This window comes from Anolis carolinensis, chromosome 1 (genome assembly GCF_035594765.1).
Source record: "Anolis carolinensis isolate JA03-04 chromosome 1, rAnoCar3.1.pri, whole genome shotgun sequence".
In the NCBI taxonomy this organism is placed as follows: Eukaryota; Metazoa; Chordata; class Lepidosauria; order Squamata; family Dactyloidae; genus Anolis; species Anolis carolinensis.
Window position 1 is genome coordinate 256068156 of NC_085841.1, and position 19118 is coordinate 256087273.

At 39.9% G+C, this 19118-nt stretch overlaps 1 protein-coding gene and 1 long non-coding RNA gene across 5 annotated transcripts in view; one reads left to right on the forward strand and one right to left on the reverse strand.

Annotated features, from left to right (window-relative positions):
- LOC134297598 (uncharacterized) overlaps positions 1–19118 on the reverse strand; it is a 91941-nt gene that overhangs the window by 35719 nt on the left and 37104 nt on the right. The gene's annotated exons all lie outside the window — the stretch shown is intronic.
- The window catches only part of gpr39 (G protein-coupled receptor 39), a 216860-nt gene continuing 198150 nt past the window's right edge, over positions 409–19118 (forward strand). The window contains exons 1-2 of one of the 4 annotated variants that reach the window (XM_062975399.1): positions 409–498; positions 2217–3098. In XM_062975399.1, coding sequence (XP_062831469.1) covers positions 2231–3098 — 868 coding nt within the window. In that variant the 5' untranslated portion in view covers positions 409–498; positions 2217–2230. Of the gene's footprint in view, positions 499–1810; positions 1975–2216; positions 3099–19118 lie in introns of those variants that run through there. The other 3 variants (XM_008118844.3, XM_008118843.3, XM_003226144.4) reach the window with 3 other exon arrangements.

The following is a 19118-nucleotide window of genomic DNA, read 5'->3' on the forward strand; positions in this document are numbered from 1 at the left end:
ATTAGAAATGTTAGGATTGTATGATGATGTTATTATTATTATTATTATTATTATTATTATTATTATTATTATTATTATTGAGAGGCTGGGTGGCCATCTGTTGGGAGTGCTTGGATTGTGTCCTGCATGGCAGATGGTGGGAGGTGTTAGCTGGCCGTGATTGTTTAGTGTCTGGCATTCCTGTGTTTGAAGAGTGTTGTTTTTTATTTGGTGTTGTGATTTTAAGCTTATTATAATATTAGGAGTCAGATTGTGTTGATTGTCATGGTTGATAGCATATATTTAAAATATTGAGTGTTAAAATGGGTTGGATATTGTAGAAGGGAGAGTATATGGAGAGAAATAATTCGGATGATAGGCGGGCGCTAGGACCCAGGGGACAGCTTTTTCCCTTTGCCTGCCTTCCCTGTTGCTGGCGGCCATTATAGTTTCTGTTTCCCTCCCGGGCATGGCTACCAATGGGGCTTTGTGGGTTCTCTCCATGTGGAGCTGCGTGAAGTGAGTTTGTGTTGTTTCAACCTTAAGGCGTGGATGATGGGTTGTGTTCTCAAATTTCGAGGTTGGGGGCCCTTTACTTTTGTTGTTTTGCTCGGTGCTCGAATTCCATCACTCTTTTATATATATAGATCAGGCATAAAGTGCATATAAAGGATACATGAATTTTGTGTTTATTCTTGGGCTATATCTCCAACATATCTTTTATGTACTGTAGAGTCTTACTTATCCAACATAAAAGGCCCAGCAGAACGTTGGATAATAGAAAAATGTTGGATAATAAGGAGGAATTAAGGAAAAGCCTATTAAACATCAAATTACATTATGATTTTATAAATTAAGCACCAAAACATCAATTTTACAACAAATCAACAGAAAAAGCAGTTCAATATACAGTAATGTTATGTAGTAATTAATTACTGTATTTACAAATTTAGCAGCAAAATGTCGCAATGTATTGAAAACATTGACTACAAAAACATTGACCACTAAAATTGACTGCAAATAAAGATAGAATTGCATAAAATGAACTTACAGTAACAACACTGTCGGACGTTAAATCTGTAAAAAATGCAGTCCTTGCCGCCTAGAGAAACAGCTGTGGATCTGGAAGGGAGGCAGACTGTGTTGGATAATCCAGAAGGTTGGATAAGCGAGACTCTGCTATACATGCAAATACTTCAAAAGCCCAAATATTTCTGATCCCAAGCATTTCAGATACAGTTAAACTGCACTAAGATATTGATGGAAGATATTGAAAAAAATCAGGTGCAGATATTTGACAGAAATGTATTTTTAAAGTGTCATGGGAAGAGATGGGGAAGTTGTTTGGAATTAAGAGTACCGGTAACTTCTTGCAAAAAACATACTGTATTATTGTTGAATGCTGGGGAGGGGAAGTGTTTTGGAGTCGGATTACCGCTATTAAAACAATTGTTTTTTTAAAAAAACTTCTTTGCTGCCGAGTGCCAACAAATGTGTGACAAGAGAAGGAAACTTGAAAACCGCTGCTAGACCAGAAAATGACTGCAATCCTAACACGCACCTGAAGTATTGTAGAGAGGGAGGCGGGAATAAAACCAAAGTTTAATTGTTCAGCCTAGACACTTTTTTCTACAATAGTAGTCCTTGTTTGAAAGAGCAGAGATCGAATTTCAGGAAGGGAAGGGAAAGTCAGCCTGCTTACTTATCTTGAATCAGAGTTACCTCATTCCCTTTCTACTCACTTTATCATGGTTTTGATCAGTGACCACATCCCTTCTACAGTTCAGCTGCGAGTTAATGTTTGACGGACTTGCAGTTCAGCCACTGAGAGCTCACATCGCAAGCTGGAATGGGGTTTGAGAGAACAGTGACTGACTGGAGGAAGCTGACACCTTAACTCTCCTTTGAAGAGAACGGGAAACAACATCGCACAGGCTTTGAGGAAGAGCTAAGTGCAAAAAAAGGAACAAGACAAAGACGTAAGGTGCCTAAAAGGTTGTTTCACTGCTTTTCTTCCATTAACACCACTAACAGGATGGGATATTAGATCAAATCAGGTAGAGAAAAGTTATGTTAGACATATTCAAGGTTGCGTTAATCATTACTGTTAGAGCTTCTGTCTTATACATTCTTACTTTTGAGCAAGCATATGTAGGATTGAGCCGGAAGCATGATAAGGACGTTGAGGCAATTCTGTGCTTTAAACGTCTCGTCTCCTTCTCTTTTGCCATTTCTAGACATAGAGCTGCACATGGCAACGCAAAGTGGCGAGCCACAGTGTTCGGATATAATCGACCACAGCCACGTGAAAGATTTTGAAGTAGCTCAATGGATCAAGATCACTCTTGCGCTGGTGTACATTATTGTCTTTGTGGCAGGTATCTTGGGCAACAGCATTACCATCCAGACAACGAAAGTGCTACAGAAGAAAGGCTACCTCCAGAAAGAAGTTACAGACCACATGGTGAGTCTAGCGTGCTCGGACCTGCTGGTCATCTTACTGGGGATGCCTGTGGAGTTCTTCAGTATGATATGGAGCCCGTTCTCAACTCCTCAAGGCAACCTGGCTTGCAAGTTGTACTGCTTCCTTTTTGAGGCCTGCAGCTATGCCACGGTGCTGCATGTGGCCACTCTAAGCTTTGAGAGGTACATTGCCATCTGTCACCCTTTCAAATTCAAAGCTACGTCTGGACCCTGCAAAGTAAAGCTTCTCATTACCTTTGTCTGGATAACGTCTGTCCTAGTGGCCCTCCCTCTTCTCTTTGCAATGGGTACCGAGTACCCTCTGGAAGTCATCCAGGGCCATCGAGGCTTGGTGGCATGTAAGAAGCCCCAGCCCCGGCACCATATGCCTGACATAAGGCTAAATGTGACCACATGCACCAGCTTGTCCTCCAGATGGAAAGTCTTCCAGTCAAGTATATTCACAGCCTTTATCGTATATGTTGTGATATTGGTATCAGTTGCTTTTATGTGCCGGAGTATGATGAAAGTCCTGATGATCCACAAGCAGGGGACACTGGCAGTGAGAGGGGAGACGGAGAGTCAACATCAGTATCTAAGGAAAACGGAGAATCCTGAGAGCAGGACTTCCAGGAAACAGACAATTCTCTTCCTAGGTAAGATCATATTGGGAGAAGAAATAGTGTTGGATGGGTGGGCTTCTTTGTGAAGCTACAGAATGAAAGTCAAAAGGGCAGAAGCAGCATTGACTCAGGGAGGTATGATGGGGGAATTAAATAAAGTTTGCATCCCTTTCACTGTTTCACTATTCCATAGTCGTTATGGAAATAATTCCGCTCAGCATAAACCAAGTAGTTTGCATAAAATGCATGGAACATATGTGAGGTGATATCAAAGTAAGCATTAATGCACTCCAAATGGGAATTTGAGAGGAATGGCTTTCATTTCAGCTGCATTTTCCTTTTCTTTCTGTAGATGGTTTCTCCCCCATATATATTGGGACTGCCACACTTTCCCATCATCATTTAAAGAAAGCTGTCTATTGAAATGCTTCCATTTTAAGTTAAAGGCCCTTGCTTTTACAGTGCTGGATTTTGCATCACTTAAATTTAGTGTGTGATCTTAAAATTCAATTTGCCTTGAGTAGTTATCGTGGTTGATAACACCTTTTCCCCATTCCCCACCCCATTTTTAGATTAATGAAAAGGAGTCTTCTGTATTGGCTGTCCACAAAACATATTCAGTCATCAACGAGAGGAGGAGGGTGGAATGGGGTTCATAAGAAGCCAAACTGATTGATACGCAGATCTTTGTATATTCAGGCCTTCTGGGGGAAAATGAGAAACTCTGAAACTTATATCCTTTCATTGGAATCCTATGCATTTTTATTCAAAAATAAGTCTTATTTATATTCATTGGGTATCTGGGGTATCCCAGGAAAGTGGAACTATTGTAGATATAATGATACCCCTGAAGAAGTACCATTATAATTAAAAGAGAATAGAGCATGCTTTCCGCATCATTCCTCAAAAAACATATCATTGACCAAGTTGGACTCCCATATAGATTTGCAGCCTTTGGCTGTAATCTCAAATCCTTTTACCTGGCAAAAGGCCCACTGGCATTAAAGGGATTTATTTCTGAACAAACATTCTCAGGACTGGATGGCTGGTTTTAAATCTCCTTTAAAGTTTTATTTAATATAAATACACATAATTGTTACATCTTGGCTTTTGTAAAATCTCATCTTCCTAAATCTATTTCAGAAAACTAGAGATTTTTGTTAGTGGTTTCTATCTTCTCTTGTTCGCTTGTGCATTGCACTTTTAACAGATGGGTAAAGGCACCAGATTCTGTCTGATCTTGGAAGCTAAGCAGGGTCAGCTTTGGTTAGTTCATGATGGGAGAATACCAATGAGTATTAGGTGCTGTAGGATATATTTCAAAGGAATGAAATAATAAAACCACCCGAGTATTCCTTGCTGAAGAAAACCCAAGGAAATTCATGGGATTGCCATAAGGCATGAAGCAACTTGAAGACACATACACATAGACAATTTTGATAGTTTTTGGGAACCAATTATTTTTGCCCTTGGAGTCTCATGGATTGTCAAAAATAAAAGTGCTAGAAGCTTAATTCTGTTTTAGAAAAAAAATAGACAATGTTATTCTCCAAACCTATTTAAAAGCTTGATCACCATTCCTGCATAATTACTAATGTATTAATTAAAAATAATTGGTTCTCAGGGCCCTTCCACACAGTCATATAACCCAGACTATCGAGGCAGAAAATCCCACAATATCTGCTTTGAACTGCGTTATCTGGGTCTACACTACCATGTATTCCAGTACAAAGCAGACAATGTGGGATTTTATTCAGCTGTGTGGAAGGGGACTCAGACACACCAAAGTTGTCTGTTTCCATGTGCCTTTGAGATATCTGTTCAACATGGCAGTCTCCCATTTATTGTATATATTCAAGTATAAACTAACCCGAATATAAGCCGAGGCACCTAATTTTACTACAAAAACTGGGAAAACTTATTGACTTGAGTATAAGACGAGGGTAGGAAATGCAGCTACTGGTAAATTTCAAAAATAAAAATAGATACTAATAAAATTACATTAATTGAGGCATCAGTAGATTAAATGTTTTTTAATATTTACATAAAACTGCAATTTAAGATAAGACCGTCCAACTCTGATTACCTATATACTCAAGTATAAGCTGACCCAAATATAAGCCGACTAGGACCCTCACTCAAGTATAAGCTGGGGAGGGGGGCTTTTTCAGCCGTAAAAAGAGCTAAAAAACTCAGTTTATACTCGAATATATACGGTAAATACTAACAAAGACTGATCCTGCTTCTCTTTTCCTTGAGAGTCCTTGTGGAGTGGGAAATGAAACAGACATACTTTGAATGTAGAAATGATAAATCATATCCTATCCTTTGCTTAAAGATCTCAGGGCAGTGTGCAATAACTAAAATGACTCCTTTAAAAGAATAGCACTCCAATACCATTTCAAGTGCTCTTTCTTTCTTGTATGATATCTTGATGTCTGTAGTTTGAGCTTTACAGAGTACTCTCTGAACTACAGGATTTGCTCACCAACAGAGATTTCATTGCACTTTATGAAACTCTAAACCCCAGAATTCCCTACAATGGAGCCATGGCAGTTGCAGTTGTACCGAAATTCTATAGTTTCTTATCCCATTTTAACTGGCAATGAGGACTCATATAATCCAGTTTAAAGCAGAAAACCTGGGATCAGATCCTGGGATATAGAGCTTGCCTGGAAAGGCGCAGAGAGATTAGGGATGAAAAAAATCCCCAGGGCTACATTTTGCCATCCACGATTCAACAGAAACTTCATCAAACTTTTCCAATGCATTTGGAGCTCATAGGGAACTGATGTGGAGACACCATTCATTCTGGCTGTGGGCCCTTCCACACAACCCTATATCCCAGAATATCAAGGCAGAAAATCCCTCAATATCTGCTTTGTACTGGAATATATGCCACACAGATAACCCAGTTCAAAGTAGATATTATGTGATTTTTTTTGCCTTGATATTCTGGGTCATATGGCTGTGTGGAGGGGCCCAAGTTATGCTAGAAACTACAGTCTTTTTAAAAAGCCTTTCTTCCAAGCTCTTATTCCCACCAGGCTCTATCTAAGCTACCTTTTCTAAGGGCCTTTCCACAGCACCATATAATCCAGAATATCAAGAGAGATAATCCACATTATCTGCTTTGAACTGGATTATTTGAGTCCACATTGCTATATAATCCAGTTCAAAGCAGAAAATGTAGATTTTATACAGCTTTCTGGAAGGAGCCTAAGTTAACTTATGTGCCAGTACTAACTACATGTCATTAAACCTTTGTTACAGTGAGAGGCAGGTGTTATGATTGGGTGTATGTGTATACTGACTGCCAAAGTAGTCACACAGAGGCTGCAAACAAAACTCCTACCACACCTGCGGCTGGGAAGGAAAACCTTTCACATGCTTTCTTTTGCTTTCAGTTAGGCTTTCAGTTTACAGATCCATTCCATATTTTACAGTTGCTGTTCCTTTCTCCATCCTCCCATTCCTTTTGAGCTTATTAAAAGCCCAGTAGTTTGGGAATTATGTTTGATTCTGATCTCTCTTGCCACATTTTTCAGGCTAAACCTAATCAAGTTGTCATCGCACCATCTTGAGAATCTTTCCAGGCTGTGATCCATGTAGCCTCAGCATCTTATGGAGGGCTCTTAGATGTGCTTTTTATCATGTTCTGCTTGAATTGCTGCAATTCTTCGTTTTTGCTGGCTTGCTATGTACTGTGCTAGCACTACAATAAATGAATGTGCTAGTATATGAATGTGCATCCATCCAAACCAGGGTTCCCCTTGTCCCCTTTGCTTTTGTAAGGCCTACTGGATATTTGTGGGGCTTGGAGCAGTAAGGTGAGGGGGCAGGATAATGAAGGTACAGCTTAACAACTCTAAATGCCCAGATAGATTAATAACTGTGTGTTATATACTTTTCCAGCTACTTGTACTTTTTACTATGATGTGTGTTCAATGAAGCCTCAAACGAGTCGCTTGTCTACAAAATGAATTGTTCAACTGGGAATCCCAGTGAACATCAGTGTTCACTCTATCTAAAAAATAGATTGCACTGGGGAGACTTTGAACAATAGATACACAATACTAATACAATTTCAACTGGGGGAAAGTAAGCAGTAACTTACATATAAAGGTTGAGCATCCCTTTTCTGGAATTCCAAAATCCTCTAAAATCCACAATTGTCACATGGGTGACTGAGATAATGACACCTTTGCTTTTTGATGGTTTCAGTGTACACAACATTGTTAAAAATATTGTATATAAAATAATAACCGCAACAATATAGCCTGCGTTTAACTCTTGATTGAGACACAAACTACATTCAGGCTATGTATATAAGATGTCTATGAACCATAAATGAATGTTGCATTAGGGTTGTGCATTTGTATGGAATTGCTATCCGTTTCTGTATGTTTCATTCGTATGGCCCCAATTTCATTTTCAGGTACTGCTTCCAAAAATGGACACCTATACAAATTGGCATTTTGGAAAAGGTATGAAAAAATGAATATTTTCGTGCCTGCCAGGGCTGCATGGGTGCTTCTCTCTTCTTCCCTCTTAACTGTGTAAAGCAAAAGAAAGAAAACCTTACTGTAACTCGGTGTGTATGGACAAAGCGCATCTTCAGCGCACGACACTCCACTTCAGGGTCTGGCGCGCGAGTAAGCGAATGCCACACACTCTCCTTGGGAAAAGGCTGCACCTAGAAAGCAGGCCTGCCAGCAGACTCTGAAGTGGAGTGCCAAAATAGAGCATCTTACTCAGTGCTCTGCTTACTCGTGCAGCAGACCCTGAAGTGGAGCACTGAGCGCCGAAGATGCGCTGTGTCCACACATGCCAATAGAGTTACAGTAATATTTTTTCCTTTGCTTTTCACAGTTAAGGGGGGAGAAGACATAAGCACCCATGCCTCCCAGGGCCTGCAGCCCTGGCAGGCACAAAAATAAGATGACAAACAGTTATCGTTCCCACTTTTCATCCGTTTCACTGGTGTTTCTGTACAGAAGGGAGGTGTACCATTTTGTGCATTCCAAATAAATAAAATGGTATGAAAACAAGAATAAAACAGATGAAACAATAACTGAGCCCATGTCTACTAAACATACGCAAATACATTTATTCCAAAAACATTTAAACTCCGAATTGAAAAAAAACTTGTGGTCCCAGTCCTGAGAATATATTTAAAGACAGAAGTTGTGTGTGTGTGTGAGAGAGAGAGAGACAGACAGAGAGAGAGAGAGGGAGAATGAACTGTCAAAAATATAGGATGAGAGAACAGACAAAGTATTGGCAAATTACTCTTGTACAGCCTGTTTCCTTCCAGATATGTGTTATAGTAACAGTTTGTTTTTTTAAAAGTTACTTAATGTCATTTCTCCTCCTAATAAAAAACAGCATTAAGAATTATAAAGAATTTCATCAAAAACTATGTTTGCTTTGTATTTAACATTTTGCACAAGCGTTTGAAATACTTGGCATATTATTCTTATTTGTGTATTTAAGATTAGTACATTCTTAGTCTTGAGAAACAGTAGCTTGCCCAAGGCTGGCTGCTGTGACTTCCTAGCTCAGACATTTAGCCTCTATGCCTAATGCATGTCTGTTCATTTAGCTTCCTCTATACATACCTCTGGTTTTGTATTGCAACACTAAACTTGCCTGGATGTGGAAAGGGGGAGAGCAGTTCTGAAAACTAAAGAGCCTTGATTATGATTGTTGCATCAGAGTAGAACTTTCCGTATGAGTTTTGTGGTTTTTTCATCTCTCGATTGTGCAGCTTTCTCAGTACAACTCAGATGTTATAATCTTAGTCAGTCACATTATTTGCTGTGGCAGCCACTGGGTTGGAAAAATATTCACTTCCTGATCTGAAAAAGTTAGCTACAAGCTCTTAAAAAACTGAGGGAGAAGCAACAAATATTCCGAAACGGCAAAAGCACCTACTCTTTACAGTCCCCACTGATTTGGGCTGTATAGAAATAATTCACTTTGACACCACTTTAAATGCCATGGTTAAATGAGAATGAATTCTAGGAGCTGTAGTTTTACAAGGTTTTTAGCCTTCTCTACCCAAGGGGGCTGGTGCCTTACCAAATTGCAACATCCAGGATTCCACAGTACTGAGCCATTATGGTTCAAGTGGTGCCATTCTGCAGTGTAGATGCATCCTTGGTGATTCTTAGAAGCTGCAGTGGGTATTTGGGGCCCTGTTTGGGGCACACTGCTCTTCTTTGTTTTAACACAGTGGTTCCTAACCTGTGGGCCACGAGAACAAAAATCCGGTCCGCAAACCTCCTTCCTCTTAATTAATTAATTAATTAATTGTGTTTTATTTTATTTCCACTCCTTTCCGCAAAGCTGACCAGCCCAACCCAACCCCTTTTGGTACTAATGTTGGAGAGTGTTCCCTGGTCAAGTGGTCCCTGGTCAAAAAAAAGTTGGGAACCACTGTTTTAACAGGACATGGCATACATATTGCTCCATCACTTCAATATTTCCATTAAGACCTCCATGTTATATAGACAGACCATACTGTAAAATACCCATATTTACTTGAGTCTAATGCACCATTGAATCTAATGCACACTTCAATTTTCAAAACCCCCAAAATTTACCATATTACGTTAATCTAATGTGCACCCTAATTTTGGGAAGATAATTTAGTCAAAAAAGGTGAGCATTATAATCAAGTAAATATGGTATTCGTAAATAAAACCATGCTACATCCAGAAAGTGTGATATGGAGGCGGGAGGAAAATTCTATCAATAGAATGTCAAGAAATGCTCACTTTCATAAAATGCTCAATTTCATAATTGCCTTAAGGAGCAGAAGCTTTTGTTGTATGTGGTTGGTCCCCAATATTGGAATGTGTTCAGCATGACTAATTCTTCCCAGGGCCTATCAATACACTCCAGCCATTATTTTCTATTTTGGTTGTTGTTGTCTCTGGTTGAAAAACTTTAATTCAAATAAGAATAGACAAGAAAAGACCCACTTAGAGAAAGTGTTTGTTGTCCCTTAGCATCTTTCTACTTCATGCTTTCTTGCTTGGGAGCATCTTTTGCATGAATGCCTCCAAAGTAGGCGTATTTGTGTTTATGGCTGTGTTTGTGTGTAAGGTTGAAGTGGCAGGGGAGAGTGAGAGCAGATTTTTGCCTCTCTGTGGTTTCCGTGCTGTATTTCAAATGACTCTTTACTATTGAGTCTTGCTAATTAACTTTGGTTAGAAAATAAATTAATGAACAGAAGAGAGAAATCATGCCCTGCATCCACAAGAATAATACATTTGGAGTTGTGGCTTTTCATAAGAACGATGCTTCAGGGTGCTTTTAACCCAGGCAGAATGAACAGATATATAGTTTACAAATTGTCGGGATTTAAATATTGTGGTGTAGCATCCCTGTTTGTCTTGCATTTAACAGATGGGTCAAATTAAAACAAATATTTGTTCATTCCAAATGTATTTCTCGTTTAATGTGAAATGTAAATGGCAGCAGAGAGCAAGATGCCTCCAAGATTGAGCTGCAATAAAAACAATTTAGAGTCTCTTTCTACTCTAGTTGTTAAAAGTGACAACTTCCATAAAACAGAAATTAAATTCATAAATCTCCTACTCAAGAACAGATCATGTTAGGAGGAAAAACAACTAGAAATTCACAGGGTTTAGGGCTCTCTTTCTTAGTGTCACATCCGAAAAATAATGAAAACAAATTGATGATAAGAGTGTTTCCAATGTGCTTGCACTGGATTTGATGAATTTGGAAGAGCTGACTTTTGAGGAAAATTAGAGGTAAATAAGCAATATCTAACAAATGGGAGAAATGAGCCATACCTCTTCAGCACACAAGGGAGTATTTCAAAAGTGAAATACTCAAGGCGCAAATGCAAACAGTGCCAACAAAGAAGAAAAATAAGACAAGTGCAAAGAAGCCAGAATGGATGTCCAAAGAACTTCTAACTGAGCTAAAGCTCAAAAGTGACATGCACAAGAAGTGGAAAAGGGGAGAAATCACCAAAGAAGAATTCAAACGTATAGCCAACACCTGTAGGGAAAAGGTTCGCAAGGCTAAAGCGCAAAATGAGCTCAGGCTTGCCAGGGACATAAAAAACAACAAAAAAGGTTTTTTTGCTTACATTGGTAGAAAAAGGAAGAAAAAGGAGGCGATAGGGCCACTGCAAGGAGAAGATGGGGTGATGGTGACAGGGGATAGGGAAAAGGCAGAACTGCTTAATGCCTTCTTTGCCTCGGTCTTCTCACAAAAAGAAAGCCATCTTCAACCTCAGCAACATGGAATGGACGAAGGATTGGGGGAAATCCAACCCCAAATAGGGAAACAAGTTGTCCAGGAACACCTGGCCACTCTAAACGAATTCAAGTCGCCAGGGCCAGATCAGCTACATCCAAGAGTATTGAAGGAACTAGCGGAAGTTATTTCAGAACCACTGGCAATCATCTTCGAGAGTTCTTGGAGAACAGGAGAAGTCCCAGCAGATTGGAGGAGGGCGAATGTGGTCCCTATCTTCAAGAAGGGAAAAAAGAACGACCCAAACAATTACCGTCCGGTCAGCCTCACATCAATACCAGGCAAGATTCTGGAAAAGATCATTAAGGAAGTGGTCTGCAAACACTTAGAAACAAATGCGGTCATTGCTAATAGTCAACACGGATTTACCAAAAACAAGTCATGCCAGACTAATCTGATCTCTTTTTTCGATAGAGTTACGAGTTGGGTCGATACAGGGAATGCCGTGGATGTAGCGTATCTAGATTTCAGTAAGGCCTTCGACAAAGTCCCCCACGACCTTCTGGCAAACAAACTAGTAAAATGTGGGCTAGACAAAACTACGGTTAGGTGGATCTGTAATTGGCTAAGCGAACGAACCCAAAGGGTGCTCACCAATGCGTCGTCTTCATCATGGAAAGAAGTGACAAGTGGAGTGCCGCAGGGCTCCGTCCTGGGCCCGGTTCTGTTCAACATCTTTATTAACGACTTAGACGAAGGGTTAGAAGGCACGATCATCAAGTTTGCAGACGACACAAAACTGGGAGGGATAGCTAACACTCCAGAAGACAGGAGCAGAATTCAAAACGATCTTGACAGACTAGAGAGATGGGCCGAAACTAACAAAATGAAGTTCAACAGGGACAAATGCAAGATACTTCACTTCGGCAGAAAAAATGGAAATCAAAGATACAGAATGGGGGACGCCTGGCTTGACAGCAGTGTGTGCGAAAAAGATCTTGGAGTCCTTGTGGACAACAAGTTAAACATGAGCCTACAATGTGATGCGGCAGCTAAAAAAGCCAATGGGATTTTGGCCTGCATCAATAGGGGAATAACGTCTAGATCCAGGGAAGTCATGCTCCCCCTCTATTCTGCCTTGGTCAGACCACACCTGGAATACTGTGTCCAATTTTGGGCACCGCAGATGAAGGGAGATGCTGACAAGCTGGAAAGCGTCCAGAGGAGGGCGACTAAAATGATTAAGGGTCTGGAGAACAAGCCCTATGAGGAGAGGCTTAAAGAACTGGGCATGTTTAGCCTGCAGAAGAGAAGGCTGAGAGGAGACATGATAGCCATGTACAAATATGTGAGGGGAAGTCATAGGGAGGAGGGAGCAAGCTTATTTTCTGCTGCCCTGCAGACTAGGACACGGAACAATGGCTTCAAACTACAGGAAAGGAGATTCCACCTGAACATCAGGAAGAACTTCCTCACTGTGAGAGCTGTTCGACAGTGGAACTCTCTCCCCCGGAATGTGGTGGAGGCTCCTTCTTTGGAAGCTTTTAAGCAGAGGCTGGATGGCCATCTGTCGGGGGTGCTTTGAATGCTTCTTTCCTGCTTCTTAGCGGGGGGTTGGACTAGATGGCCCTTGAGGTCTCTTCCAACTCTACTATTCTATGATTCTATGATTCTATGACTGAAAGGAATTACAGTAGAGTCTCACTTATCCAACATTCACTTATCCAACGTTCTGGATTATCCAATGCATTTTTGTAGTCAATGTTTTCAATATATCATGATATTTTGGTGCTAAATTTGTAAATACAGTAATTACTACATAGCATTGCTGTGTATTGAACTACTTTTTCTGTCAAATTTGTTGTATAACATGGTGTTTTGGTGCTTAATTTGTAAAATCATAACCTAATTTGATGTTTAATAGGCTTTTCCTTAATGCCTCCTTATTATCCAACATATTCACTTATCCAACGTTCTGCCGGCCAGTTTATGTTGGATAAGTGTGACTCTACTGTATTCTTAATTTTCCTGGACAGCTCAGTTAATTTCTTCTTAAGTATTTTCATTTTCTTAGAGCATTGGATATAGCTTTATATTTTATATAATAAATGAGCAAAAGTTTTGATCTCATCCATAACAGGAGAATATACTGTAAAATTTACAATGTGTAAAATTCAAGAGGGGAAAGTATGATTGGAATCACCAAAATGCACGAGGAAGTAGCACCCTGAAAATGCTACACAGGTCAACATTGCATTTAATCTGTTATTAAACAGGTCTATTCATATGTAACCCAACACCAACCAATTATTCATTTACTACTCTAAATTCATTTAACACATGACTTACTTGTGAATGAGCAATAAAAGTGTATGGCTAGAGAAGAAGGTGGCAAAAGCAATTAAAAGTCCCAACACATGTTCACAGTTCATAGGATTTAATCCAACTAGAGTAGTGGTTCCCAACCTTTAGTCCTCCAGGTGTTTTGGACTTCAACTCCCAGAAATCCCAGCCTTCTTACAGGTGTTAGGAATTGTAGGAGCTGAAGTCCAAAATACCTGGGGGACTAAAGGTTGGGAACCATTGAACTAGAGAAAAAGCTGCATACAAGTAAATATAATACAGTAGAGTCTCACTTATCCAACACTCGCTTATCCAACGTTCTGGATTATCCAATGCATTTTTGTAGTCAATGTTTTCAATACATCATGATATTTTGGTGCTAAATTCGTAAATACAGTAATTACTACATAGCATTGCTGTGTATTGAACTACTTTTTCTGTCAAATTTGTTGTATAACATGATGTTTTGGTGCTTAATTTGTAAAATCATAACCTAATTTGATGTTTAATAGGCTTTTCCTTAATCCCTCCTTATTATCCAACATATTCGCTTATCCAACGTTCTGCCGGCCCGTTTACGTTGGATAAGCTGTAATAATAATAATAATAATAATAATAATAATAATAATAATAATAATAATAATAATAATAAGATGTCTGATTTAAGTTATAATTTAATATTATAACAATAACAAGAAAAAATACAATATTCTCAATATTCTAAAAACATATTAAATAATAGGATGGTTATGAAAATGTACAGTTAAAACCATGCATATATGTAAGTGTTGGGTGGAGCCATTAGACTCCAAAGAGACCTAAATTATATTTTCCTTGTCTGGTCTTCTGTTGTGTATATATATTATAATTCCAGATCATTAATATATTAAAAGTAGCAACAATTTCAAAAGAGCAGCAGGAGCAGATATGCCCCATTCACATCTGTTTATAGTGAGCACCGATGGGTTAAGAAAAATAAATAAATAAATAACAAAAATTATTTATATCCCACACATATCTCCCCAGGGGGACTCAGGGTGGTCATAATACATAATATTACAGAATACATACTATTCTAAACCTCCTCCTCTCTATATGCTAAAGTACATCAATGCATTTTAGCTGTTTTTTTTAAAAAAGAGAGTAAGGAGGGGGCTGTTTTTATTTCTTTAGGAAGGAAGTTCCAGAGGTGGGGGCGATCACAGAGAAGGCCCCCTCCCTCGTTCCCACCAGCTGTGCTTGAAACGGGGATGGGACCGAGATCAGGGACTCCTCCGCTGATCACGGTGCCCAAGTAGATTTGTATATGGAGAGGCAGTTTGCTATATAGTCTGGGCCTGAACCATTTAGCTTTAAAGGTCATAACCAGCACTTTGGGTCTATCCCAGAAGCAGACCGGCAGACAGTGGTGCTGCCACAACATGGGACTGGTTGTGTTGTTGAAGGCTTTCATGGCCGGAATCACAGGGTTGTTGTGTGTTTTCCAGGCTGTATGGCCATGTATATACTTCACAACCTCTGAGGATGTCTGCCATAGATGTGGGTGAAATGTCAGGAGAGAATGCTTCTAGAACATGGCCATACAGCCCGGAAAACACATAACAACCCCATGGGAGTGGTTCTTTCCTTGTACGGTGCTCTAGTTAGTTGTCTGGCTGCCGATCTCTGAACCAGTTGAAGCTTCCAAACTATCTTCAAAGGCAGCCCCATGTAGAGAGAGTTGTCGTAGCCCAGACTGCAGAAGGTTATTTTATGGCCTTACAGTAGAAGTGAGAATTGTGCAGCTCCCAAAATGTTAACGAATCCCAGCATCCCTCTGCATTTGGTATGTTGGCTAGGGTTTCTGGGTGTTGTAGTCCAATAACATCAAGTTCCCATCCTTGCCTTTGTGCCTAAGACAAACCGTGTCAATACGGTGAGGGTACACCCTGCTTTGTTTGAACAGAAATATTGTGCTCTTTGCCCAAAGCAAAAAGAGTTGGAGACACCAAAGTTATTTTGATGCATTTGTGTCATTTTTATGGGAAGGATAGGGCATGCATTAAAAAACTAGGTAGCTAGATCTGCCTGTAAGCAGAATATATAAAGTTCTGTTTGGCATCCTCTTTTCCAAGTCTGGCACATTGTGTCTTTCTCTCTCTCTCTCAACTTCTTTCATTGAATTCCCCACTTTTTCTTTCAGTTGCTACATAACTCTCTGAATAGCACATCCTTCGCATCTCCTTTATTTTTTTTTGTAAATAGAAAACCTTGCTCTCAAATAACAGAATAGTACAAGCAAACAAGAATAATCATCCATCTCCTACACTACAAGTCATCGTACATATTCTAATCCTTCAATACATATTCTAATCCTTCAGAAGGAAGGCCAAATAAAGTTATTATTCTGTATCTCTGTGGACGTGTTATTATGTTAAAGCTGAAACTTCTCACTTCACAGCTTGGTTTGCTGTTAAGGTTCCCAGATTCAAGTTGAGCTTGGGAATGTAATGTGAGGCGCAGAGAAAGGAATTGATCATTTCTGGCAACAGTGAGTTATTCTGTAAAGTACAGCCCATTTTATTTCACCTCCTGCAATAAGGCGGGGAGACAGAAACAAAAGGTGCATCTACCCGGCAGAATTAATGCAGTTTGACGTCACTTTATCTGCCATGGTTCAGTGCTGTGGAATCCTGGGAGTTGTTGTTTTACGGGGTCTTTAGCCTTCTCTGCCAAAGAGAGCTGGTGCCTCACCAGACTACAATGCCCATCATTCCATAGCATTGAACCATGACAGGTAAGGTGGTATCAAACTGCATTTTTTTCTGCTGTGTAGATGTACATAGTGTTTTACAGTGTCTATTTTTACATTTATAGCCTACTAGCTTGGGGACCCAGTGGTGCCGGGTTATTAGAAGAAGGCATTGTTTGTTTTGGGATGTTAGATAATATCACTGAAGTTTGGTCCGGATCCGTCATTGGCTGGGTTCAGTACTGTCTGGATAAGAGTGAACTACAACTCCGAGAGCAATCACCCCCAAACCCTGCCAGTATTCGTAGTTGGCCATGTTGTGTCTGTGTGTCAAGTTTAGTCCAGATCTGTCGTCAGCTGGGTTCAGGGCTTTCTGGATAAGGGTGAACTACAGCTCCCAGATCCGAGGTCAATCACCCCCAAACCAGGCCACTATGCACATTTGACCATGTTGAATATGTGTACCAAGTTTGGTGCAGATCTGACATCAGCTGGGTTCAGTGCTTTCTGGATGCAGGTGAACTATAACTCTCAAAATCGAGGTCCATTCCCACTAACCCCTACAGTATGTCATGGGACCTCTCTGTGCCACGTTTGGTCCCAGTCCATTGTTGGTGGGGGTCACAGTATCAGTGAAGGTACTGCAAGTTCCATTATCCATGGCAAAAGTTTGGTCCAGATCCATAGTTGGTTGGGTTAACAATGCTCTCTGGATGTAGGTCAAGTACAACTCTTGTAAATCATGGTGAATTCTCCCCAAACCTCTTGTTCAGTTGCTGATGAATTCCTCTGTTAACAATGTGCCATAGGAAAGGGTAGAGGAGGGCAAAGGGTTAAGGTAGAGGCAGTGGTTGGGGTCATGTAAATTAAGGAACCCTGGGATGTCTATTCTGGGATGTCTATTCAGACCATCTAGGATGATATTGTCCCCACATGAAAGCCTTCACTTGGGTGGAGGGCAGAATGGTGTTTGTGGAGGCCATCGGCAGGGTTTGGGCTAAATGTTCGTGATGCTCACTATAACCTGCATGTCAGTGGAGGGAGGGCCATTGGTGTCTCCTGTTCAGTGGGAACTATAGCTTTTTGTGGAGGCGGGAGGCTGTCTGTGTAAGTGGACACCTCCTCCACATACACACATACACATTTTTTCACTTTTATTATGTGTATAGATTTCTTAAACCACACAAAAAATAAACAATATAAAAATTCTCGTAAATAATTTTGGGAGCATATACAGCATCACAAAATGAGAAACTTACTTTCAAAACATGTTTCTATGTGGAAACCATTTGAAATATTGTCTCTACAATAAAAAGAGTTTTCTCTGGAGAGGGATAGTGCTTGAATTTGATGGCTATGAATGCAGTACTTTTAAAATTTGAGTGTAGGCTCGTTCAAAAGCACTTTGACAGAATAGCGTTGAGAAAGAAAACTGTGTGTTCTCATAGTAGTAGCCTCGAAGCTGTTAAAATAACTGTTGTGTCATGTGAGTGTTTGAAAACCTCTGTGTGGAAAATAGCCCGACTTCAAACAGCCAACTATCTAGGGCTTTTTGGAAAGGAAAAAAAAAAAAAGGTTCAGGTGGTTCTTTCAACATAGGAGATGGCGAAACAGACAAAAATAAAGGAAGTGCTCCTGCTTTTCACCAGAGCTTGCTATCAAGATAATGACTTCTACAACAGACTTTTCAGAATTAGTGGAGCTGCTGTGAACTTATTGTCAGAACTGTTACCATTTAAATCAACTTAAAGCAGTACTGTGCTAGAGACATACATACATGACAGCAGAGCTTAAAAGGAACTACGGGCAGTCCCTGAGCTACAAACATCCAACTCATAGTTAAAAACAGGGGTGAGACAATAGGAAGTGAGAGAATTCTAACCCTAGGAGGCAAAATTCAGTCCTAAATGAGTTATCATGGGGAGTTATCACTGAAGCTTTCTCAACAATCCTTGTTCCCACAACAAGCCAAATTTTTCAAAATCTTCTGAGCAAGGGTAATTTAATCTTCTTCTTACCCTTCTTTGAACCAGATCCAACTTGTCTATATTGTTCTTAAAATCAGGTGCCCAGAACTGAACTCAATATGACAACCACTTGAACAGAGTTTTCCAACTAATTATGAATCCGTTTATTCCATAGTTTGCTAATCTAAAGTTCAGATAATTGACATGCACAGCTTCCCCACTGTTCACAAAACTAGTGTCATGATAAAAAAAGATATAACATTAGTTCATCAGTATTTATTTTTGACAATATATTCTGGCTCCTACTGATTATTGCATTGTCATCTAGATACCTCCAGAGAGATGCCTGTCTAATCTGTTCTAGTATTTTTCATGGTGTTGAAGACAAGCTAACTTAGTCTGTGGTTTCCTGAATAATGCCTTTTTTTTTCAAAAGAGGGACAATGAAAGCTTATCTACATCCCTTTGGCACCCCCCTTGTTCTCCAGAATTTCTCAAAAACGATGGCAAATGTTTTAGAGAGTACATCATTAAGTTTGTTCAGTACTCTGAGATACAGCCCATCTGGTCCTGCATACTTGAATTCATTCTACTTTGAAGGAGTTCAAGTCTGCAAAGACCAATCTTGATTTGCAATCCAGATCCCTTGCAAAGGCCTCTGCTACTGCTGCATGGAGAACATAAGAGTTCTCTTTTGGAGAGAAAACTGAAGCAAAATGTGTGTTGATTAGTTGTGTCTTTTTGTTGGCCTCTGTTATCATTTACTTCCTTATT